Source organism: Ictidomys tridecemlineatus, chromosome 2, assembly GCF_052094955.1.
Source record: "Ictidomys tridecemlineatus isolate mIctTri1 chromosome 2, mIctTri1.hap1, whole genome shotgun sequence".
NCBI classification, from domain to species: Eukaryota; Metazoa; Chordata; class Mammalia; order Rodentia; family Sciuridae; genus Ictidomys; species Ictidomys tridecemlineatus.
In genome coordinates this window covers 132852979-132879708 of record NC_135478.1, presented here as the reverse complement: position 1 = coordinate 132879708, position 26730 = coordinate 132852979, and the positions used below count along the sequence as shown (strand labels likewise).

Sequence of the window (26730 nt, the reverse complement as noted above, 5' to 3'; positions counted from 1 at the left end):
CTTGACCAGTAGGGTGATTATAGGTAGTAATAATATACTGTGTATTTCAAAAAAGCTAGAATATATTCAATGTTTTCACCACAAAGAAATTATAACTATTTGAGGAGATAAATAAGCTCACCCTAATTTTTACATTACAAAATGTAAACATATATCACATGATATTTCAAAATATGTACAACTAAAAATTATATTCCTGGAACTAGTAAGTGATTATAACAAAATTCCAGGATACAACATAACACATAAAACTCAATTGCTTTCCTATACACTATCAACAACCAAGCACATTTAAAAAACAAATGAAATGAAAACTGTATTACCATCCTCTCCCCCCAAAAAATGAAAGCCTTAGGTATAAATCTAACAAAATATCTACAAGATGTATATGAATAAAACTACAAAACTCTGATGGACAAAAGTATAGAATTACATCAATGGGAGTATATGTTCCCATTATATGTATATTCCCATTATAGGAGTATATGTTCCTGGATGGGCAAACTATTGTCAATACCAGTCTTTCCCAATATGATCAATACATTCAAAGTATAGAACACATTTTAAAGTAAAAAGCACTTGACAAAAAATAAATAGATGGAAACGACTTTAACATAATAAATGCCATGTATGAAAAGTCCATAGTTGACCTTTCCTCAATGGCGAAACTCTAAAAACTTTTCCTCTACAATCAGGAACAATATAAGGATACCAGCTCTTATCAGTTCTATTTACCACAATACTGGATGTCCTTGTCAGAGCAATTAGGCACAGAAAAAATAAAATAAAATACCTGACAGGAAGGAAGAATAGAAGAAAGTTGTAAATTTGTCTCTGCTCAGAGACCATGTTATTATAGTGAGAGAAAACCATAAATATTCAACAAAAAGTAATCGATGGAACAGTTACAAAGTCAACAAGAACGCAGATTTCAGTGACAAAATGTAGACCTGATGTTTATAAAGCAGAATATGGACCTCTCAACAAGAAAGACCATATATTAAGCCATAAAACAAATCTCCTTTATAAGATAAACCTTATAAAATATATTTTCCTGAACATAAAGCTATAAAATAAGAAACAGAAAAGCCTGGTTAAAAAAAAAAAAAAAGCTATTTCCCGTCATTAAAAAAGGAGATTTCTGAGAAGAATGGGAAAAAAATACTACCTGTTCTCTTCTCTCTGCTTTGAGAAAATATGAGAGTAGAGAGATGAATTAAAGAAGATGCTTAACTTTCAAACAGAGTTAAGAGAAAACACGAGGAAGCCAAGATATTCTGGGTTTGAAATAAAACAGTTCTCATTCACAGTGTTGCCTAGCAAAACATTTTCAAAGAAATGCCTTGGCTGCAAGGATCCAACCCAATGTTTTAGTAAAAGAGACGGAAAGAGATCAAAAAGATGTTCTGTATTCTAAAAGTTTTAGGGCATGATTCACAGTCCCATTTAAGGACTGCTAAGGGTGTTGTCCCAAAGAAGTATTAGGGAAGGGGAGGTCAGAGAACAGAGGACCTGTCTCAAAGAGTGTGCTGTGGATGGCTTCTGTTAATGGGTTTTGATACACAGGAAGCCCACTTTTTAAAGAAGTGTTTTTGGTCAGCTTTTTCATTGCTGTGACTAGAGGACCCGACCAGAACAATTGTTAGGGAAGGAAACGTTTATTTAAGGGCTCATGGTTTCAGAGGTTTTAGCCCATATAAAGTCGGCTCCATCTCTCTGGGCTCGGGGCTGGGGGCTCGGGGCTGTGGTGATCAGGAAGCAGAAAGAGATTTCACTTGCCAGATACAAAATATATACCCCAAAGGCACACCCCAATTCCCACCTTCTCCAGCCACACCCTACCACTTCAGTTATCACTCAGTTAATCCTGATCAGGAGATTAATTCACTGATTGGGTTAAGACTCTTACAGTCCAATCAATCATTCCTCCTCTGAACCTTCTTGCATTGTCTCACATGTGAGCTTCTGTGGACACCTCACACTCAAACCATAACAAGAAGTGATTACACTCAATGAATTCTTTATTTTTTAAAATTTATTTATTTATATTTTTAAAGAGAGAGTGAGAGAGAGAGAGAATTTTAATATTTATTTTTTTTAGTTCTCAGCAGACACAACGTCTTTGTTTGTATGTGGTGCTAAGGATCGAACCCGGGCCGCACGCACGCCAGGCGAGCGGGCTACCGCTTGAGCCACATCCCCAGCCCTCAATGAATTTTTATACAAAAAGGCCACAGTCAGAAAATAAAAATGACAAGAGGAGGCAGCTGGGGATGCAACTCAGCGGCACAGTCCATGCTTAGCATTCACAGGGGCCTGGACCCAATCCCCAAACCACATACACGCACACAAAAATTTTTAAATGAAATGGAGACTACTGGGTACTCAAACAAGCATATGTGGGGAAAGTTGATCAACTGCAACTCAGGTACTTAACTTTAGAAAAAAGAATATCAACTCAGAATGGCAAGAGTCCAGAGAGCAGAATGAAGAGGCATGAAACTCTTTCCCAGGGACCAGAACTGGGCTGTAATCAAAGAACTGGAGCAGGTGCTTCATGGGGATAAACACTCAGATCAATGCATGCAGGGTGCCTCCTGCAGCCCAGCAGCCTTGCCGGAACACATGTGCCAACCAAGACCATGCCAGTGTTCTCACTGTGTGCTGGGTGTGTGTGCACAAGCATGTAAGAGGTCACCAGGACCTGAATTCAAATTATCAGCCAATGCCATAATAGGAAAAGATTTCAGGGGCAATGAGAGAGGCCAAGTATGTTTTGAATTCTGGAAAAATGTAAATAATTTGTGGCTAGAAGGCAATGATCTGTTTTAAAGGTTGTTGTAAAGTCAGTATCACTCTTATCAAGAGATGAATTATAACTGTCCTCCTCTTGATTCAAAGCTGGTCTTAGTGATGTGCTAAGGAACGTGGTAGGAGATGTGCTTTGGGACTTCTGAGGGGAGATGAAGGAGCCTTCCAACTTCAGCCTGAGTCTCTATATAGTTGCTCTGGAAGGAGTCAGCAAGTCTGACTCCTCTGAGACTGCCATACGGTGAGGTAGTTCAAGCTGGCCACCAAGACAAGACTGAATGCCTGCTCATGTCCCCAGACATTACTGTCCTTCCAGCTGAGGCCAGACACATTGTGTAGTAGACCACACTGCCTCAGACACACTGTGATGCAGCCAATCCACATTGTCTGTCAGTTTTCCTGATTCACAAAATTGTAACAGATGAGATTTCCTGGGTAAGCCAGTAGGTTTTGTAGAAGTTTGAAACATGGAATGTGAAGGTTTCAGCTGAAATTTAGATGTGAAATAAATGAATAATAAAGCACATTTTACATCTTATATCTCATAATATAATGGTGAATTTAAATGTTTAGTTAATAAGTTTGACATTTTTTATTCTTTCCCAAACATAAACTCCAGTTTTAGTTCATAAATACAGCCATGACTGGCACACACACATCCATTTTTCCTTATCTATGGTTAGTTAACATCAGAGGAATTAAATGAATCTTTGAGTTTGAAAACATGACAGGTCTTTTTGGACTACAAAAACAATTGCTATAAATAAAAACTATGAATAGAATTACTCTCATAAGTTTGTATCAGCAAAAAGTACAAATTATGAAAAAGTATTTCTTGTTTTTATTCTTTGCATTTGTTTTTCATTGACCCATTAACTCCTGAAGTTTTAAAAGCATTTTCTCACTGGTGCTTGTCTTCTTGGACACAATCTGGGGTGACCCTACTGGAGACACAGGGACTAGCCAAGAGTAGGCACACACTGCCAGATATGGGAGTGGTGCCATCTTGAAAGGACAAACTACATGAAGGCACCAGGAGACTAATGTCTTATTTGTGATCACAGGTAGCATGAACATAGGACTTTCCTAACTGTGACCAGGACAAATGTTGACTCAGACAAATGTGATCAAATTAAGTGGTTCTTTTATTAAGCCTATAAATTTGGGGTGATTTTTTGATACAGCAAAGGCTGATTCAAAGGTTGATTAGAAATCAACATATTAGGGCTGGGGATGTGGCTCAAGCGGTAGCGTGCTTGCCTGGCATGCGTGCGGCCTGGGTTCGATCCTCAGCACCACATACCAACAAAGATGTTGTGTCTGCTGAGAACTAAGAAAAAATAAATATTAAAAAAAAAATTAAAAAAAAAAGAAATCAACATATTAGGGAGTGGGATAAAAGTCTCTGAACCTGCCAAATGCAATACATAATTTCAGAACCATATGTACCAGTTTTGAAAAGCACAACAAATGTCAACTGAAGGGACTTCAATGTTGTTGAGCTACATGATTTAAACAATGTCTGAAGATGAGTGCAGTGTTTTACACCATAACATAAGTCTGTTGCTTATATGCGAGTATTGTGCTGTATTTTAGTTGCATTTTATTTAGTTTGGAGCACAAGTATGATGCAGTCTAATTTTCCTATTTTACATATTTTAAATAGTCTGTTACTATTTTCCTAAAGAAATTGTAAGGTGTGTGTGTGTGGCGGGGGAGGCATTGGTATTGAATCCACATGCCCTCTACCACTGAGCCACACCCCAGCTTTTTTTATTTTATTTTGACACAGGGTCTCACTAAGTTTCCCAGGTTTGGCCTTGGACTTGTGATCCTCAGCCTCCTGAGTCACTATGATTACAGGCATGCATCACCACATCTGGCAGAATTAATGATTTTTAGGAATGAGTTGCTGACATTAAGTGATAAATGCTTCTTTTTTTAACCCTTTTGAGGCATGTAATGCATAGAAAATATTGGGGATGACGAGAGAGGTGTGTTAAAGCAATGTTTGATGATTGAGGGTTGCAGCTCAGAAATAGAGGACTAGCCTAGCATACACTAGGCCCTGGGTTCTACTCCCAGCACCAAAGAGGGAAAAAAAAGTCCCAAACAGGCCCAATAATAAATAATATTCCTGTTAAACTGACTTCAGTGTGACAAATGTGATGTCAAAAATAAGCAAATACTTGTTTTTAATTGATTGTGCAAAACAGGAAATATTAGCCAAAAAGTCAAGATGTGTCTGACATCTATATATTATGTGACCCTGGGCAAGTCACTCATCTCTTTGAACCCAACTTTTTTTCCTCTTTCTTATAAAGCAGAAGTATTCTGGCAAACCTTTTTGAACTATCAGGAATAACAGGATAGAGAAATCATCAGTATATCTGCAGATGATCAATTTTTTTCTGGTCTAGGTTTAAGAGACCTCACATACTGGACACAGTGAAGACAACTGAAGGAATGGGTGTATGTACAGAACACTGGAAGACTCAGCTCAGTAGTCCATGCTGGGGTAATCCCAGTGATTCGGGAGGCTGAGGCAGAAGAATTACAAGTTTGAGGCCAGCCTCAGCAACTTAGTGAGATCCTATCTCAAACTAAAAATTCAAGAAGGGCTGAGGATGCAGTTCAGGGATAAAGCACCATTGGGTTCAACCCCAGTACTAAAAGAAGCTAGAGAAACTGTAAGCATATCCTCTCAGGTGTAACAGGGTACTCCTTCAGACTGGCCTACAACTTCAAGATTGTGCCAATAAGTAAAATTTCCTAGGCCCTTGCCTATCTTAGCTCTCCTCATTTCTCCCTTCTGAAAGTTGGTTCAAACCCTCCAACAACACCAACTACCTGTTCATAGCTTCTGAAGAAGGTAAGCAGTGTGGTCCAAAGGTAGGTAATGGGTCAGTAATTGCTTAGTCCATCCAATGCTAGGAACTTCACTTTTCTAGGACACTCTGCCTCTGATCTGAAATGAGAGGGCTCAAGCCAGAAAGAATCTTCTTTCAGACAGGGATTCTCGTTCATTGCACGCCCTCCTCCAAACTTTGTAACACTTACTTTATTCCAAAGAAAACAGGCCCATCATTCACTACTCCAGTCTCTCTCATAGAACTCCCTGCCCCTGGAGTGAGATCCTATCTCAAACCCCATAAACTCAAGCCATGTCTCAGGCTACACTAATCACCCTCCATTTCAAGACAAATTCAAGGTTGAGGATTTTGTTATGCATAGGTTATAGGCTACTTTAAAGAGGTTTTCTCAGTTGTACTATTTGTATTATGACAGTTTACATTACGTGTCTCTGTGTGTGTGTGTGTGTGTGTTCTTAATCAATGGAATGAATGACTTTAATTCTTGTAGACTGTGTTCAAGGTTTTTGCATTTATATGAAATGTACCTAAATTTTGAATATGTTAGGGAATATGGTATTGAACTTTCTACCCAGATGGTGATTAATCTTGATTTGCATAAGAATTCTATTTAAAATGTACTCTTTAGTGCAGATGAAACAAAACTTCTTTTTACAAACAAGTCGGTTTATTTGATTGGAAAAAGATGATAGAACTAAAAAGATTATGTTTAATATATATAGTCTATATATACTATATAGACTGGATTGCTTTGCTCTTATATTCTTTAGCCTTAAGAGTCAATCTTTCCAAAAGCTTTCTGATGCTTAAAATTGGTGTAAAGGGGGTTTTTTGACACTAATCATTAACTGTAGCTTTCTCTCCAGTATGGGACCAATCATATCAAATAATGGGACAAGGATCCTGCACCGTATAACAAAACCACTTGGCAAATAATCAGAAATATTTTGAGAGGAAATCATGCAGAGATGGGGGAATTACAAGGAGTCACTTGTCAAACTCCACTACAATCAACAGCCAGGAAGTTACAGAAAGGGAGTTTTTACCCATACCAAAACTGAATTCCTTCACCTGGGAAGAGCTGATATTTCAGACTTTGCCTCCTTCAGGAATAAGAATCTAACTCCTGACATTTGAGTCCTTTGATAGGTTGTACACACTGACCACACTATAATCTGCCAGCCAGATGACACAGGGTCCTAATTCCCTCAAGACTGAGGGATGAAATAACAAGGGATTTGAAACACTCCTTTTGAAATTAAAGTAACTTCCTAATAACTGTTTTTCTGTATCCCATACTTCCTCTTGCTGAGATCAGAAGACAAGGAAACCAAGACTGACCTAACATGTACTCTGGTTAATTAAATCTGAATAGATGTGTGTATATAATAATGTAAACACATATAAATATATTATGTATAATTAAATCTGAATATATGTGCATATATTAATATATAACCCACAAAATTACAATTATCTTATATTAGACAAAGATGCCAAAAACATGCATTGGAGAAAAGATAACTCTTCAACAAATGGTGCTGGGAAAACTGGAAATCCATATGCAACAAAATAAAATTAAACCCCTATCTCTCACCATGTACAAACTCAATTCAAAGTGCATCAAGGACCTAGGAATTAAACCAGAGACTCTGCATCTAATAGAAGAAAAAGTAGGCCCTAATCTTCATCATGTGGGATTAGGCCCCAACTTCCTTAATAAGACTCCTGTAGCATAAGAATTAAAACCAAGAATCAATAAATAGGATGGAATCAAACTAAAAGGTTTCTTCTCAGCAAAAGAAACAATCTGTGAGGTGAACAGACAGCCTACATCCTGGGAGCAAATTTTTACCCTTCACACATCAGATAAAGCACTAATCTCTAGAGTATATAAAGAACTCAAAAAGGTAAGCACCAAATAAATGAATAAATAAATAAATAAATAACTCAATCAACAAATGGGCTGAGGACCTGAACAGACACTTCTCAGAAGAGGAGATACAATCAATAAACAAATATTAGAGAAATGCAAATCAAAACTACTCTAAAATATCATCTCAGTCTAGTCAGAATGGCAGCTATTATGAAGACAAACAACAATAAGTGCTGGTGAGGATGTGGGGGAAAAGGTACACTCATACATTGCTGGTGGGACTGCAAATTGGTGCAGCCAATATGGAAAGCAGGAGATTCCTTGGAAAACTGAAAATGGAACCACCATTTGACCCAGCTTTCCCTCTCCTCAGTTTATACTCAAAAGACTTAAAAACAGCATACTACAGGGACACAGCCACATCAATGTTTATAGCAGCACAATTCACAATAGCTAAACTATGGAGCCAACCTAGATGCCCTTCAGTGGCTGAATTGATTAAAAAAATGTGGCATATATACATAATGGAATTTTACTCAGCAATAAAAGAGAATAAAATCATGGCATTTGCAGGTAAATGGATGGAGGTACTAAGGACATTAAATGAGAAACCAAGATTTCAGTGGCCTGCAGGCATTTCTATGCTATCTTGCTGCCAATGTTAAGGTTACAAATACAGGACACTTTCACTGAGGATTTTCTTAACCTGGGGTACAAATAACAACTTACTGCTGCTGGCTCCTACAGACATCACATTGGAGACAAGAAACAAGACAAGCAATGGTTTGCTCTAATGACTCCTTAGGGAGGAGGAAGAATGTCTAAATTTATAAATAAAGCCTACTGTGTTGGGAATATGGCCCTCACAAATACAGGTGATGTTACCCTTGGGTGTCATCACCTAAGGAACACTTTGTGTCCATTTATGGCAGAAATATATATACACATTTGTTCCAGGGGTTGAACCTAGGGGCACTTAATCACTGAGCCACATCATTAGCCCCTTATTTATTTATTTTTTAAATTTTATTTTGGGACAGGGTCTCACTAAGTCACTGAGGCTGGCTTTGAACTTGCTAACCTCCTCCCTGAACCTCCCAAGCCACTAGAATTACAGATATGCACCACCATGCCTGTAGGCAGTCATATATTCTTTTTTTTTTAAAGAAAGAGAGAGAGGGAGAGAGAGAGAGAATTTTTTAATATTTATTTTTTAGTATTTGGCGGACACAACATCTTTGTTTGTATGTGGTGCTGAGGATCGAACCCGGGCTGCACACATGCCAGGCGAGCGCGCTACCACTTGAGCCACATCCCCAGCCCCCAGTCATATATTCTTGAGGTTTCTTATTCTTTATATACACCTGATGTACAGATTGATGTGGTACACATGCCCAGGTAAGCACACTATGCAGGCTGCTTTACCAACACAAGATCGTACAGCAACCTGTATTCTGCCTCATGGAACTGATTTGACATCATTAATCATAGGGTAGCAACAAGTGACCTATTCCTGGAAAGAGTAATGGAAGTTGCACATTAAGCCAGTCAGACTGATGGTTGGGTCTGCTCAGAACTCCCTGTGACTGCAGCACAAGGACTTCCCTGGGTAGTCCAATCTACCAATGAAATGGAATGGACTTAAATAAAATAGAACTGGATTAAAACAAGATCTTTTGCCTTAACCCAAATGTCTAAACCAATTAATGCTATATTTTTGAATTTTTTTGTTAGCATTTATATATTTTTTATTTGTTCTAATTAGTTACACATGAGAGTAGAATGCACTTCGACACATCATATATAAAAGGGGTATAACTTCTTCTGGGTGTACATGATGTAGAATCACACCGTTCATGTAATCATATACGTACATAGGGTAATAATGTCTGATTCATTCTATTATGCTTCCTACCCCCATGTCCCTTCCCCTCCCTTCATTCCCCTCTGCCTAATGCAAAGTACCTCTATTTTTCCATAGCCCCCCTTGTTGTGAATTAGCATCCGCATATCAGAGAATACATTCAGCCTTTGGTTTTTTGGTATTGGCTTATTTCACTTTACATGGCATTCTCCAGCTCCTTCCACTTACCTGCAAATGCTATAATTTCATTCTTCTTTCAGGCTAATATTCCACTGTGTATATGTACCACATTCTCTTTATCCATGCATCTGTTAAAGGGCATCTAGGATGGTTCCATAGTTTGATTATTGTGAATCAAGCTGCTATAAACAATTTTGTGGCTGTATCTCTGTAATATGCTAATTTTAAGTCCTTTGGGTATAAGCTGAGGAGTGGAGTGGCTGGGTCAAATGGTGGTTCCATTCCAAATTTTCTGAGGAATCTCCATATTGTTTTCCATAATGATTGCACCAATTTGCAGTCCTACCAGCAATGTACGAGTGTACCTTTTCCCCACCTCCTCACCAACATTTTTCTTAATTGCCTTAGCATGCTTGCTAATTAATAAGTTCTTGCTCTTTATACTGCTGTTGTGGAGTATGGATGTGCTTCCAGAGCCCTGTCCTGAGGGCCTTGCAGAACATATGCTATGGTCTGAGATTGTGAGGGACATGAAGAGGCTTCCAAGACACTGAAGGGGTGGAGAGTTGAGTCAAACACTAATCAGTGCCTAGGAAAATTTGTAGTGAGATAAGAATATCTCTAAAAGAAGGTGATGATGAGGAAAATGGAGAGGGGTAGCTGGACACTCCCCTTATTGCAATCTTTAGGAGAGGATCTAAACAGAGCGACCCTGGTTGTAAAGTAAAGAAATAAAGGAATGCACCCATAAACATCTGCAGACAGTTGGGGGGGGTGGTGACACAAAATTTTTTTTAAGAAGAGCAAATATATAGGATCCATATGATCATTCCAATGTTTCTGCTCAGCATTTTTGCTCCCTCAGTGCACGGATTTCTTGTCCAAAATAAACCCAAATCTATAAAAAGACAAACAATCAAAACACACACACATACACACACACACACACACACACGAAACAAAACCACCTTTGGCATGCTTTGATGAAAGCAGTCAAAACTGCAATAAAAGAATGACTGCACAATGGCACACACCTATAATCCCAGTATCATGAGGCAGGTGGATTGCAAGTTTGAGTCCAGCCTGAGCAATAAAATATTGCCTGAGAAAGCAAAACATGCATCAAACTTCCCTCCCCTGCAATAAGAAAAGCTAACAGCTTTTCCTCACCTCTCCCTCATGGGACCCCCAAGCATTCCAACACAGGCTTGGTCCTGAAAAGGAAGTTCTAGTCCTCACCCTAGACACACCCCAAATATCTCCCCTCAGAACACAGGGCACTTCACACAGATCAGAGAAGGTAGGGTTGAGCATCCTCTGTCAGTTGCCAGAGGTGTGCAGGACAATGAGTGCTGTTTGGCCATGGTCATTAGTCCCCTCATCAACAATTCCAGTGAATCTGAAATTCTGTGTTCTGATTATTCCATGCCATCATTTGAAAATTCAAACTGAGATAGAGCCCAGCACCTTGTACCTTAATCAGAATGGATAAAGAAGCAAAGTAGATGGCCAACAGACAAAAATCAATTCATTTCCTATACATCAGCACCACATAAAAATAAAGATATTGTGTCCATCTAAAAAATATTAATAAAAATATTTAATAAAAAACTTTCAAAATAATATACAGATATGTTTAAAACACAACACTAAGAATTCCAAAACAGAAAAAATTCAACTTGACCTCGTATTTGGTATAGAGTTCTTGTTTATTTTGCAGTAATAGACATTGAAATATAGGTCCTAATGCATGCTAAGCAAGCACTCTGTGGCTAGGTTATACCCCTAGGCATTTTTTGTTTGTTTTTTGTTGCTTTTGAGACAGATTTCAATTGCCCACACTGGTCTCAAATTTGAGATCCTCCTGACTCAGCCTCCTTAGCTGATATTACAGGCATATAACATCATCTTCATTAAACTAAAAACAACCTTCTTTGCATCAATGTATTGTGGTGACCAAACCCAGGGGCTTACACATGCTAGGCACACATTCTACCAGTAAGCTACATCCCAGCCCTAAGAAAGGCAGTATGAGGGTCAGATACGTAGCTTAGTGGTGAGAGAGCTTGCTGAGCATAGGCAAGACCCTGAGTTCTATACCCAGCACTGAAAAATAATAATGACAACATCAAATACAGTGGGAGATGTGGAACAGGAACTCAAATTAATTGATGGTGGAATGTGTAATGGTTCAATTTTGAAACCAGTTTTGAGTTTTTTCCAAAATTAAATCTAACATTCTGATCCAGAAATTATACTCCCTGGTATTCACAAAATGGCTTTGAGGCCAGCCACATAGGTGCATACCTGTATTCCCAGCAACTCCAGAGACTGAGGCAATAGAATCACAAGTGTGAGGTCATCCTGGGCAACTTAGTGAAACTCTATCCTAAAATAAAAATAAATGGCTAAGGAGGTAGCTTAGTACTAGAGTGACTCTGGAATCAATCTCCAGTACCATCAAGGGAGAAGAAAATTACTTTGTAAACATACAAATAGGCAGGTGTGACAGCTAATGCCTGTAACCCCAGAGACTTGGGAGACAGGGAGGATTGCAAGTTCCAGGTCAGCCTCAGCAACTTAAAGAAAACTTGTCTCATGATAAAAAGGGTTGGGGATGCAGCTCAGTGGTAAAGCACCCCTGGGCTCAATCCCCAGGGCAAGAAAAACATGTACAAATAAAAACCAGTCTGCATTCTTATATAGCAGCTCTTTTAAAATGGCCAACCACTTTAATGAATCAACATGAACTGCAATAGCTGAAGATGGGGCACATCCATCAATAGACCACTGTTCAGCAAGAGGCAGAAATGAACTCATATAAAAGATTTGGGTGAAGCTTACATGAATATGGCTGAGTCCAAGAAGCCAGAATGAGGAGGCTACACACTGTGTGGAGCCAATTAATAAGATGCTGGAAATGCCAAAACCAGAGAGATGGTAAACAAACTGGTTCTGACAGTGATGTGTAGTGGGAAGGGAGTGGGATGAGTAAGGAAATAGAATGATGTAAGGATATACAAAGGGACTGTGTATATTGTTTTATTTTTAAAAAATTACATAAAGACACTCATAGTGGTGCACATCTGTGAACTTAGGAGGCTGAGACAGGAGGATCATGAGTTCAAAGATAATCTCAGCAAAAGTGAGGCACTAAGCAACTCAGTGAGACCCTGTCTTTAAATAAAATACAGAATAGGGCTGGGGATGTGATTCAATGGCTGAGTAACCCCAAGTTCAATCCCCAGAACCCCCCACAAATGACATTAATTACTTTATTAAAACACATCTTTATTAGGTGAAGTATGTGGTATATGGGGTAGAGTAACTGCACAAACAGGTCCTCACTGAACTGAGCTAAACTTCAGAAAACAGGCAGCTTCCCTACTAGCCCTGAAGACCTAAACAAAACCCAACTCTAGCTCCCTGACCAAAAGGGCAAAGGGAAGAACTGGAGATATAGCTCAGTGGTAGAATACTCCCTGAACCTGCATGAGACCCTCGGTTCACATCACCAGCAGAGAAAATAATTAATAAATAAATAATAAAAGTTTAAAAACCACAAAAGGGTAAAGGTAAACAGAAGCAAGGCAGCACAAGGATCTTTATTCAACAGCTGCTTAGAAGTGATGATGACTCTGTCTTCCAAGGATTTTCATTTCTCCTCATTCTACTGGTCTTCTTTCCCACATTTCTCACCTTTGCATATTGCACCTTGATATAAAAAAGAGCATCATCCTAAATATACTTATATACAACCTTTGCGGGCACAGTTTGGAGATGGAGTCGCACAGGACACTTGTAAAAGTGGGACAGCAGAGTCTCACTGTAGCCCACGAGGAAGTAGAACTTGTGTGCTGGCAGCTGCCTCAGGACCAGGGCACAGATCTCCACCTGGTTGGCCCGGCGCTTCAGGACCAGCTGGTCAGCCAGACAGCCTGGGAAGGTACCCAGCATGAACTTGCGTAGGAAAAAATCCTCCACCGTTCGCTCTGCAGCATGTTCTTCCCCATCCAGATTACCTGAAGAGAAGGCACCACAGCAGTCAGCCATATTGCCCAGGGAGCTGCCAAGAAGTCAGATCCAATATCTAAGAGCTTTGGGCATTCAATCCCACTCCTTGCCACAGCCTATTCCCTTTTCTTCCACTAATGGAATAACAATACATTAAAAGTCAAAAATACATTATCTTATTAATTCCCAAACCAATTCTGTGAAGCAAGTACTATTATCCTCATTTTACTGGGATTATATAGGTATGAGCCACCTGGCTCCAGTCTTTCTTAAGAGCTTTAAAGAAGCACAGTTCATCCTGTGGGCCAGTCAGATGATGCCAATACTTATGAAATTACGGACAGTAGCTTCTCAAGAGCTTGGACCACAGCTTCCATAAATGGGTTCTCAGTATGGGCCTTGGAAGCTCGAAGCCCTTACAGTACATGTTGAATCTGCACACACATACCCAGGCCTCAAAACAAGAACAGGAACCTAAAAGAGTGGGAGACCAGAACCTGTATTTTATTTATTTTCATTGTGCTGGGAATTAAGCCCAAGAACATATAAGTTTTCTAAAAGGGTGTGGTGGCACCTGCCTGTAATTCCAGCAACTCAGGAGGCCCAGGCAGAAGGATCAAAGCCCTCCAGGACAAGTTAGTTAGACTCTGTCTTGAAACAAAAAATCAAAAGGGCTAGGGATGTAGCTCAGTGGTAGAGTACCCCTGGGTTCAATCGCCAATACTCTAGCTTCATCCAAACATAAGTTGGTAACCCTCATATTGAACAAAATACAGTTGATTCTCATTATTTCACAGTAATAATGTCACTGTGAACACGAGCTAGTGAATTCTGAAACAATGCTTGTAGGAGGAATACACTATTAGATTTGTGCAAGCCTCTGATTAAAATATTTTCATTAACAGGTTAATACATAAGCTAGTTTCAGGTGCCCTTCTGTTTAAAAATACTTTAATATATATGGTTGATTAACATTTAACTTTCAGCCAAGAGCACTGTAACTTAGGCTTGAATAAAGCTTATCTAACACAACATTTTCTGTGTAAGGCACATCACAGTCTTGTGCTCAGAAGCACTAGACAGTAATTCAGGATCCTTTTAAACAGCAAAATCACAAACAAAAGGCACATTAATTTTTAAAATGTGTTGCTAGACTGTGATAAAGGGCACTTTTTACACTATGAAACTTGTGCTACCTCAATTGCAAAAAAACATAAGGGCATTGCTCTACTTGTGTCCCTAAATAACTTGAACGTGATAGGGCATTGATTTTGAGGTCACAAATTTTAGTCCGTATAAGAATACACACAAGTGCCAGGTATGGTGGTGCCCAACCCTGAAATCCCAGCAGCTGGGGAGGCTGAGACAGGAGGCTCTCAGGTTCCAAGCCAGCCTCAGAAACTTAACGGGCTGTAAGTAACCTAGCAAGACCTTGACTCAAATTAAAAAATAAAAAGCTCTGTGTATGTGACCCAGTGGTTAAGTGCCCTGGTATGTACGTGTATGTGTACACACACACACACACACACACACACACACACACACACACACACACACGAAGGAGAAGGAAAAAAAAGAAAACAAGAATTTACAGAATCTGTGAATAACAAGGATTGACTGTACATACTTGCAAAAAAAAAAAAAATCGTGCTTCAGTGAAAAACTACATTATTTTGGACATACTCTTCCCGGTTACAGATTCTATGGAGGCTTTACTCCTTTCATTGCCTCTGTTTTACATCTATGTAAATTACAAAAAAAGAAAAAACAAAACTGATAGCAATGGAAAATCTTGTATGAAGACATGCAAATAATTTCTGTTTAGTGGAGGCTCAACCAAGTTCCTGGGCCCATGGAAAAAGTTAGATTTATACTCATCTTCAACTTGATTTCAACAGCCAGATCTGTGTTTGCTTTTTTTGGGTCTCCTCTTAACTGGATTAACAGATTCCTGACACTGGCCTCAATGACCAAGTTAAACTTGTTCGTCTAGCTCACATGACAGTTGGACTGAGCGCTCCTCCTCCGGGAGAGCTGGGGTCTCCAGTTGAAGTCCCCTTACCTGTGTGCAGCGACAGCCAGCCCTTTCGGTGGGCGATGTAGTGTGGTGGGTGGGCCTCCTCGTAGGTCACGGGCTTGTCCCCCTTGCCCACGCGGACTCTGGCCGCCCGGTTCTAGGAGCAAAGGGCTCTTACTAAGCAGCCCCGCCCCGAGTCTCGCCCACTGAGCCCCGCACCCGTCCGGCTTTTCCGAGGCTCGGCTCTCACCCCGGGCCCGCCACCCATTCCCGGTTCCCGCTATCGTCCAGGTCCCACTCCCACCCGGCCTGGAGCGCTCACCTTGGCGCAGACTGCGGAGGTGTGCAGGGCACGCCAGGCGCCCGGAAGTTCCCTACTCCACGGCACCACCTGTGGGGAAGGGGCGTGAGACCGAAACCAAGATGCCACCCGGACCCTCCAGCCCGTACCGCCCACTCACCCGTGGCCACAGGGGCAGAGCGCACACGGACGCCGCCATCTTGCGCCGAGCAGGGCCCAGGACGTGCCACTGTGCTGCTCGGGCAGGGGGGGGACAGCGCGGACGAGACCAAATTGCGCGCGGGGGCGTGCCTTGGGTGGCGGGAGAGGCGGGGCGGCCTCCGCCGAGAGGAGCGCCACCTGGCGCCAGGTGCTGGTCTTTCGGGCTCACCCGGGTTACAGCCTCCTGGCTTTGATTGCTGGGTGTTAGATTTCTGATCCGGAAATTCGATGAAGCAAACGTGAGCTTTCGCCCTCCAAGAACTCGCGGTAGGGAAAGTGATGGCATCCTGAAAATGGAGAAAGGGGAAACCCGCGCCGCCTCGCCCCCCCGCCTCCATCTAGACTTCAGGACGTCCAGGTGCTAGAAATTAAACTGCGCGTTTCTCCAAAAGATCTTGTGAAATAAGCAGGGCGTGGGTGCTGGTGTATAGCTCAGTGGTAGAGCACCTGCTTAGCATGTGCAGGCCCTGCATTCAGTCCTCACACCGCAAGAAAACCAAACCTCCAAACTCTGGGCTTTTATCCACAAGGAAGAAACATGTTTTGGTCAAAATTGTGCCCAGTTCTTGAAGGATGTGTTACACAGAGGTTTGCCATTCATGATCATCTAATAGTGGCTACCCTAGGGGAGCGATTCTCCCCACCGCCTGCCACCACCGCCCAAGTACTGGGCATTGAACTTAGGCACTGTACCACTCAACTACATCCCAGCTTAAAAAAAAAAAATTAAAACAGGCTCTCACTGAGTTGCTAAGGCTGTCTTCTAACATGCCAACCTCCTGCCTCAGCCTCTTGAGTAGCTGGCATTCCGGGCATGAGCCACTTGCCACCAGTAAGAAGGTAAATTTTTAAGAAGCAAGGAAATGTATGGGGATACCCCAGGGCCTTAATATTCACATCAGAGCGGTGCCAATTTAGTTGGTGTCCGGTAATTATTTAATGACAGAGGGGAAAAATAGCAACACTTGGTATCTTATTTTAGAACTCACTACAGTAATGGAAAACACGTGGGCTCTTGTATAACAACCTTTGTACAGTCAAACTTCAGTATCATTATCTATCAAATGGCTTATTTTTTGCTAGTACTACTTCATAGAGCTATTAGGATCAAGAGGATATTTAATAAATGATAACTGTTTTGGTTGTGTTAGGTTGAATGGTGTGAAGTTGCCAGTATTTGGCTGTTTAGGACCTGCATCTTTCATCCTAATGATGCTTGTACCCTGTCAAGGGAGGGAAGACTAGGTGATCATGTGTAAAGAGGGAAATGGAACCAAAGTGGGAAGTGAGTTGCCCACAGTCACACTGGGGCAAAGACAGAAAGTGAGCAAGACTGGAGTCTCTTGGCTTCAGTCCAGTTGATTTCCATGACCAAAATTCCTCTCTGGGATCTTGATTTTAAAAATCCTTAATAAAATGAAAGGGTCTTTCATCCTCACCTCCCTAGGAATGTTTTATTCTTCCTTTTTCCTACTGCAGCCTGTGCTGTCCTGAATATTGGATAAGAGCACAGACAGATGTGATGTTCTCCACAATCCACAATGCCTTGCAAACATAAGAATTCAATTTTTCCTAAAGAATCCTTTTTAAATGATAGTCTTTTTTTTCTTTTAAAGTTTTCATAAAGTTTGATGGTTTTACAATTTGATAAATTATATAAGTCTGCTCCAATGTGCCAGGGAACATAGGATCTAGCATTTGAACTACCTAGATCCAAATCCTGGATCCACCTCTTGGTTGTGTAATGTGGGTCATGACTAAACCATCCTGAGCCCAGGTTCCCTCATTTGTAAAATGGGGACAATAATGGTTGTGAGGTTGGAGTGTAGCTCACTGATAGAGTGTATGTTTAATATATGTAAGACCCTGGGTTGAAACCTGAGCATCACCCCCCAAATTTTTTTTGTGTGTGAAAATTACACAGTAAAATTCCTGGCAGCAGGAGCAGCTTAGTGTTTTCTAGTGTTTTTAAAAGAGTCCCTGATAGCTATTCATCATTTTAGGGAGATAAACCCTGAATGAACTAGAAGGAATAGGGGAAGAACAGATTGTTACACTGAGTCCTGAATCACCACAGGCAAAGGTGACAAAGGCACAGGTACCTAGCGGGCCAAGGTACAAGTGCATCAGGAGACAGGTTGACCAGATGAGAAGGACAGGAATGCTGTGCTTGGGAGCTCAGGTTTCTCTTCCAGGCAGTAGGAACAGTACAATCAGATTTATTTATTTTTCCTGATTCAAGCCATTTCCCCTTTCCTAAGTTGCCTCCTGGGAATTGTAAACCTATCTAGCAATATGATGAACATTTCAGGGCAAAAATCCTATGGTTTAAACACACCATTACCTTCCCTTTGTTGATACAATGCTTTGCTGCAAAAAAAAAAAAAAATTCAGCTGGTTCCTTGATTGGAGAGGGATCACATGAGTTAATTTACATGATTAAAGTAACTTAAAATGACACATTGTGTACATTAGTATGAACTGTGTTTAAAATCACCAATGGAAACTTTTAAAAAATGTTTCTTGTAGATGGATACATTGCCTTTGGTTGTGGGTGTTTTTGGTTGTCAGTGAATATTTTTATTTATTGGTATGCAGTGCTGAGAATTGAACCCAGTGACTCATACATGCTAGGCAAGCACTTTACCACTGTGCTATGATCCCAGTCCCTTTATTTATTTTTATATGGTGCTAAGGATCAAACCCAGTGCCTCACACCTGATAGGCAAGCACTCCACTACTGAGCTACAACCCCAGTCCCACCAATGGAAACATTTTAATAGGGACATCTTTTTTGTAATTTGACACACTGTTTTTCCCATCCATCTTGCTAAGGAGGCAGTATTTCTAGACTTCACAGATCAGACAAAGGCCCCCAAATCACTTGAGATTACAGAATTAGCTCCGTTTATAGAGCATGTACTTGTGTCTTCTTCCAGGGTTCCATGGTTGGGCAAGGGCTCAAAGATACATTAGGATGGGTGTATGGTTTAGATGTGAGGTGTCCCCCCAAAGCTCATCTGTGAGACAATACAAGAAAACTTAAAGATGAAATGATTGGGTGATGAGAGTCTTAATCAATGCATTAATTCCCTAATAGGGATTAATTGGATGGTAACTGTAAGTAGGTGGGGTGTGGCTGGAGGTGAGTCTTGGGGGTGTGCCTTTGGGGTTTATATTTTGTCTTGAGTGAAGGGAGTCTCTCTGCTTCCAGGTGTCATGTTCTGAGCCACTGCCACAGTCTTCCACCATGATGTTCAGCCTTACCTCTGGTCCCAAAGAATGGAGTTGGCATTCCATGGACTACGACATCTGGAAACATGTGCCTCCAAATAAACTTTTCCTCCTCTAATTGTTTTTGTCAGGTCTTCTGGTCACAGAAGCAGCACAAAAGGGCTGACTAAAACTAATACCTCTTTGATGATTCTGGTTTGCAGTAGGGTGGAGAATTAGTATCTTAAATTAGTTTATTTGAGGGACTCCCAAAACCTGTATCTACAGAGACCTGTTTGGGGAAGACCATGGCACTGAGGGGACTTGTTACAGCCAGGCCTGCCACTCCTGGGCCACTAGGCAAAGAAAGGGCCTGTGAAGTGATCTGGACTTCCTGGAGATGGTCTGTCCAGCTGGGTCCAGCCACCCAGAGTGCAAAGAGGTGGACACATTACTTTTTGTAAACCTATTACTCCTGGTAATTCACTTACCAAGAATCCCAAGGGTTGTCTCTTCTGAGAAATAAATCAAACCACCACTGAAAAGCCATTACAAAGCACAACTGTAAATCCCAGTTACTTTCGAGGCTGAAGCCAAAGGATTCAAGGCCAGTGTGGGCAACTTAGTGAGACCCTGTCTCAAAATAAAATAAAAAGGTCTGAGGATGTAGCTCAAATGTAGAGCACTCCTACATTCAACTGCCAGCACTACAAAACAAAAACTAAACCAAATAGAAGTGTCTCCTACCACAGATGGTCCATGATTCCTGTGAGCTCCCACTTCCACACATTCTCCCTCCATTGAGGGTCAGGGAAAAGGGTCTAGGTGCATGGGTTAGAACCAAGCTATAATTACTAGCTTTAGCTTTTGGGCTCTGAGAATGTCCACTCTCCTGGTATCAGAGCCAAGTGCAGTTAGAAAGACCCAGTACCACACCATGATCCTGGGTGAAATATCAGAACCCAGAGGAGCCAAACCTGGGCTTTGTGTGAGGCACTGGGTTCGATCCTCAGTACCACATAAAAGTAAATGAATAAACATTTATTATGGTATTATGTCCATCTACAACTAATTTTTTTTAAATGAACTTGAATGGGGAAACAATTAAAATGTTATAAAACAAGGACCAAGAGAGGATAGGCCCCTGACCCTGTCAAATGGTGTGAATGAGGGAGGCTGGCCTCAGACACTTAAGTGAAAGAGAAGTGCCACCACAGCAAGCCAGGGCCAGCAAGGCAGGGGGAGGCATCAGCTGACAACAGCATGGAGGTAGCCACGGTGTGGCTGCTATGGACTGAGCAGAATATCATGAACCAGGATCAAGGACAGCTTGGCTCTCTTCTGTGGCCCTGCCTCATCACTGCTTATAAAGCTGCATTCTGATGTAATTTTGTTGGTCCTAGAAGAAATCAGATAGGATTAGGGCCAAAACCATTTTATTACTGACTCAAAAAGAGAAAGGATTTTTCTTTCCTGAGCTAATTCATCACATCTAAGGAGCTGGAGTAGCTACAGATCAGGTTTACATTGGTACAGACTACAAAACACCAGCCCTACCCAGTACTGTATTTAGTGAATGTAAGATAACATCAGTTACAAGATGCTATTTTGTATATTCTTAAGGAAGAAAGATGGTTACTTTTAAGATACATTGATACATTAATGATTCTTAATTTGGCATGTTGACATTTGAGACATGGCACTTATTCACAGAATACTCCTCCAGAGCAGGCACTGTGTAAGCACTTTCCACATTAAGCAGGTGCTAGTGGGCAAACCAAGGCTTAGAGAAGCCAAGTAACCTTGCTCAAGGGTCAGTTAGGAGGAAGCAAGGACAAGATTCAGACCAGGCTGAAAATCCTGTGTGCTGTAACAGCACAGTCCATCTCAAGGGTCCTTTGTCTCAAATTCTTACAGGATCACCTAATGAGCAGCCTGCTGTCTGCCCATGCTTCCCCTGAGTGATTCTCCCATTGCGAAGTTTGGCTATAAGACATGACCTCCCCAGTAGCCTCTTTGCAAGCTCTAGGCCTCTCAAATCCTAAAGGTGTTTCTTGAGGTGTGATGCAGATTGGCCTCTGGCTGTGGTAAACATCCAGAAATGAGAAGGGCAGACTGACACTTTGTGTTTGTAGCTCTAGAGCTACCAAACTAGTTTTGGGGATTATGTAAGTTTGAATCCTAGGAGCAACCCTGACTTGAGGGTCTGAAGGTCAATCCCTTTTTCATAGTCATGGGCTTGAGACATCAACCCACCAAAAGGGCAAGAACATGTGACTTCCTGAAAAAAGTCAGAGCTCCAGGGTGACCTCTTCTGTTCCTGCATCTCAGAGTAGCAATGATCTCTCACTTGACACAAGTAGTTTCAGAATTCCTCCAAAGTGGTTCTGACCAAGGCTACCCCTGGCAGACTCTCTTGCTCCCAATCTGCAGACTGGTCTTTTTTCAAAATTTTAAATATTTTGTACAATTGTTTTATAGGGGATGTATAGAATAACTTCCCCGATTATTAAGTGGTTAGTAATAATTTCCTTTAAATCCTGCATCTCTTTGAAAGGCTGATGAAAGCATGAGCTGCATACACTTAAGCCTCAGGCATTTAGATTGAATTTATCTTTGGACAATGGGTAGATCCTATATAAAGAATCCTTGATTTGTTAGAAGCCACTAGGGCCGACTTCCTTGTCATGGATTTTAGGAACAGCTTGAATCAATTTTTTTTCTTTTAACCCAGTGCTGGGGATTGAATCTAGGGCCTTACTCATGCCAGGTAAATGTTTTATCACTGAACTACCTCCTTAGCACATATACCTCTCTCTCTCTCTCTCTTTTAATGGTGCTAGGGATTGAACTCAGATCCTTGTGAATGTGAGACAAGCACTCTACCAACTGAGCTATATCCCCAGTCTAACCAGCTCAATTTTTTAAGGGAACTGGCTGATATTCAGCAATTCTTAAAGGAGTTTCCAGTGTTTTAACTTGAGGCCCAGGATTATCCTGGATGAAATTCCTACTGTGTTGGAGAAGCCCCTGGGCAGCTTCTATGGCTCTGGTGGAAAAAAAGGAAAGGCCTTGGTATTTCCAACTCAGCTAGCATTCTTCTCCCCATTTCCACCCCCAGTACTGAGGATTGAACCCAGGGCCTCACACGCTGAATGCAAACACTCTTTCACTGAGCTACAACCCTAGGCTTTTTTGAGACAGGGTCTAAGTTGCAGCTTCACTATGGAACTTTCAATCCTCCTGCCTCAGCCTTTCCAGTAGCTGGGATTACACCACCATGCCCAACTTATGTGTTTCAGAAGGGAAAGTTTTTCCTAAACTGCTACCTACTACATATAACTAGAAACTGCTCCCATATCACAGTGACAATAATTTGAAAGTGAAGAGATCAGCAGATGGAGCATACTGGGTCCCCCCAGCAAGCAAGGCAGACAGAAGAAGGATCAGGGAACCTCCATTCAAGAAAGGGTTCCAGACCAGAAGCCCTGGAGCTGAGGGCACCTTTGCTGTGTCTGGTAAAAGGACAAGAAACAGGGTAGGTTTCCAGCTGGAGGATCAACAGGGCAGGAGTCCAAGGTCTCTGGTCAAGTATCAGGCCTAAATGGTGGCTAAGTGGGCCAGGGAAAGATGTGGAGAGGACACCAGAAGGGTCAGGCTGGCTTGCTCTGGTGGCTCAGGGATCCTTAGATATTGTGGAGGTTAGGAAGAGCCAATGGATGAGTACACCACTGGTTCCTCTGTGTTCTGCCATGTAGGTGTGCAGTCTGGGGCTTCCTCCATCACCTATAAATTGGGGCAAAGATGGAATTACCTAAGTGCTTGTGAAAGCACTTAATTCCTTTCTCAGTTAACAGCCAGAATTGCTCTTTGCTTAAAGAAAGGGAACAATTTCACATTTGTCATGTAGTTCTCCAGAGCTCTCCTTAGGCAGCTGTTGTATCCTCTCTGAGCACACAGAACAGTGAAGGCACAGAGAGGCAGAACCTGGGCACTACTATCAGGTGAGCATTCATTCATTCGACAAACATTTATTAAGTGCCTACAGTGTGCCAGACCCTGGGGATACAGAGCTGGATGTTCTGTCCCTGCCCTCAAGGAGCTCACAGTCTGGGGGCAGACAGTAAACACATGAGTGACAATACGCCATGAAATGTTGAGGCAGAGGTATGACAAAGTGCTGGGACACAACAGGGTTTCTGATGAACGCATCCTGGGGGCAAGGGTCAGGGAAGGCTTCACAGATCAGTCCATATACCTGGTTCTATGGCAGTGTCTTGCACACATGGGCAGGATCACATCACCAAAACCTCAAATGCTGGTCCACAACCCTTAGGTTTTGTGGAAGCAAGACCTCCCCTATGCTTCCTCAGGACAACTCCTAACCTCAACTGGATATCCCTCCCTGCTGGGGCCTACAGTGACTGAGGAAGCTGTTCCAAACTCCAGGGGCCAATGAAGGAGTAGCTGTCCATAGGGCCAACCCTTAGGAACCTTGACAGGATTCAGGAAAGATCAAATTACTGCTTGTGTCACCCCACCCAGGGCCTCTAATTTCCCCAGTGACATCTCTGAGCTGGTCAGTGAGGTTATCTCTTTTCTTAACACTGTTAGGAGACCCCTACCCCTGTCTTTTACTGGTCTTCCTTCTCATGTGCAGTAGGCACCAGCCGCCTCTCAGGTGCCTGGGCACAGCCTGCTAGACCCCATCAGAATAGGCCACCATAGCAGCCCCAACACCTGAACACTCACAGACGCCGCACCAGCTCAATGAGCTGCTGGATGTTTTTGTTTTGGTTGGACAGGCCATTTCTGATGTTTTCTAGCAGGCATCTCTTCAATTCAAAAATGGCCTCACTATACCCCAGGCTCACAGCAGCCATGGGTGGTGCTCCATGCCACAGTCCTGGGACATGCCAGACATGCTGCCTCTCAGGGTCGCAGAAGGCTAGGCCCGCCAGTGTCCGGAAGCCACCACCTTGCTTCTCCATCTGGGCAGCAGCTCTGTTCAGATCACTGGGTGGTTCCAAGAGCTGTCTCCTCTCTCTTGGCTTGGGGCTGGGGGCAGGCATGTCATGAAAGTTCTGGTACACAAACTGATAGTTGGGCATGTGTCCTGTTTTTTCCAACCTCAGAAATGCATGCAGAATAGCTGGTGGAATGTCCCTCGTTTCAGCTAAACTGACCACAGTAACATTACTCAACCCCATTAGCAGAGTGGCCAGTGAAGCCTCCAGCTCAAACCTGTCCCCAGCTGAGGTCAAAGCCCCACTGATCAGCCCCCCAGAGTCTATCACAAGGATGTGGTCACAGCCCAGGTCCTGGCTGAAGCCCTCAGCCACTGTGATGAGCTGCATGAAGGCCCCCCGGGGACTGCAGATCCTCCCGGTAGCAAATCGCAGGCCAAACATGGTGTTGAGAAGCATGGATTTCCCTGTGCCTGGTATCCCCAGGGCAGATAGAACTACCAGCCGAGACCTCCTGTCCAGGCGGATGTGCAGCTCCTTGAGGAGCCCTGTGACCCAACGAACAGGGATGCTCAGGGTTCCCCCATCCACCAATTCCAGGGGCAGCCCCAGCAGCAGCAGCTCTACAGCCAGGCCTGGGAAGTGGGCAAAGCGCCTCTGGCCAGCTGGCAGCCTCCCTGCCTCCACCAGGCAACTCTCTGCCTCATAGAATTGCCCCATCTCACGCAGGAAATGCTCTACCCCAAGAGGCTCAGGCCAGAGTGATTCACTCAAGTCTGAGGCCCCACTGAGTTTTGGTCTCAGAGTGAGAAGGGTCTCTGGGGGCTGTCTCAGCCGTGGCTGGCCCACCCGAGCCAGCCCCCACTCCATCCACCTCAGGAAGTATTGTCTCTCACCCGGAGAGGGGCTGCTGATCCCAGCAATGAACTCTTGTACCCCTGAGGTAGGCTCCTGGCCATTCTGCTGCATCCGGAGCTCTAGAAACCGACGCCTCAGCTCAGCCCGGTGCTTCTCAGGTGGGTCTGGGGCCCATTGCAGCTGGCAGAACTCCCTCTCCACTTGGGCTGCTTTCCTTCCAGGGTCTCCCTGCAGCCTAAGCTCATCCCTCCTGTAGGCATCTATGTCCTTGATCTTTCTGGTGATTCTCTCCATTCGGTCCTTTGCCTTCTGACACTCCTCACAGTCCTCATCAATTCTGAGGCCCAACTTCCGGGCTGCATGAGCCATGTCTTCCACAGACACCCTCCTGCATGGGGACCGTACCACACTACCCACAATCCCTCTGATCCTCCTCACAAAGCTCTCGCTGTCAGTGCTACTGACCTTCACCAGGACATGTGAGTGGTCTATCTTCAGCACAGGGATCAGCTTGTTCAGGAATCGGAGGTTTGTGTTCCGTTTCCCCCGGTAGGGACTCAGAATGAAGTAGTATTTTGTGGTTGACTCCTTCATAGAGTATAATAGTTTGTATTCCTTCTTACTGATGTTGTCTGTCAGAATAAACACAGCCGAGGAGATTTCTGTCAAAAGTTTAAACTGCAGCCAATGAGACCCAATGTCACCTCGCAGGTTCAGAAAGGCCACAGGCTCTGGGAAGACATCCAGGTCATCCCTGCCGCTGGGGAAAAACCAAGAAATTTCTACTAACCCATCTGCAATCTCCCGGGGATTAGTGCCCAAGTTGAGATCCCGATGCCAGAAGCAGTCCCATTGCCTACGGCCCGGGCTGAGGATGGCATTGAGCAGCTGGGACTTAGAGTTGCTGCTGACATCCATGCGCACGAAGGAAAAGGTAGGTGCCCTGGATAGGACCACACTGTCCTCTCTTAGGCTGCCCAGGCCCCGAGGGGGCTGGGACCACCACGTCCGTACAACAGCCCGTAGGGCCCACAGCAGAAAGGTGTGATAGTGGTTTTCCGAGTCAGGCAACACAAGTGGGAGTGCAAACTGGCAGAGGGACATCTTGAGTACAATCTCCTGCTGCAGAAAGCTGTCTGAGGACAGCAGCAGGGCACAGAGAAGGTCCAGGGGGTTCACTGGTGTGTCGGGTGTTGGCAACTCAGAGAAAGAGTAGATGTCATCAGCAGCGATATCCTCGGCTGGATCCCAATAGATCATCTCCTCCATCTGGTTTTCCTTCTCTGCAGGCCGGGCATCTGGAGGCATATCCAGCACCATGGTGGTATTCCTGGCTTCAGCATTGAGGGCCTGCAGTTTTCTGAGGAAATGCCAGGGCAGGTCCTTGGGAACCTGAGGAGCCCAGTTTTTCATACTGTCAAAACTGATCTGCAGAGAGTCCTGGAGGCTGAGCTTCTGCATCTGGTATGTCTCCAGTCCCAACAGGGATAGCATTTCCTGAAGCCTGCTTCTCTCCACTGTGGAAAGAAATGGAGACATGACTGCTCAGTCTACA

The 26730-nt window shown here is 43.0% G+C and overlaps 2 protein-coding genes and 1 long non-coding RNA gene across 11 annotated transcripts in view; 1 reads left to right on the top strand and 2 right to left on the bottom strand.

The window, feature by feature from the left end:
- Positions 1-13174: 13174 nt before the first annotated feature.
- On the bottom strand, positions 13175-16423 carry Mrps24 (mitochondrial ribosomal protein S24). Its single transcript, XM_005319225.5, has 4 exons — positions 16097-16423; positions 15958-16026; positions 15681-15792; positions 13175-13626 (listed from the first exon to the last, which is right to left on the bottom strand). Exons 1-4 carry the CDS (start codon positions 16421-16423, stop codon positions 13343-13345), a joined length of 792 nt encoding a protein of 263 aa, XP_005319282.2. The 3' UTR covers positions 13175-13342.
- Positions 16360-19489, top strand: LOC144375347 (uncharacterized). The gene is made up of 2 exons (XR_013435043.1): positions 16360-16495; positions 19352-19489. It is a non-coding gene; the product is annotated as an uncharacterized LOC144375347 (long non-coding RNA).
- A 3876-nt stretch (positions 19490-23365) lies between these two features.
- Urgcp (upregulator of cell proliferation) overlaps positions 23366-26730 on the bottom strand; it is a 47382-nt gene continuing 44017 nt past the window's right edge. For all 9 annotated transcript variants that reach the window (XM_040291874.2, XM_040291875.2, XM_040291872.2 and 6 more), the window contains one exon: positions 23366-26692. In XM_040291874.2, the coding sequence (XP_040147808.1) occupies positions 24099-26692 (2594 nt within the window). In that variant the 3' untranslated portion in view covers positions 23366-24098. The remainder of the gene's footprint in view (positions 26693-26730) is intronic.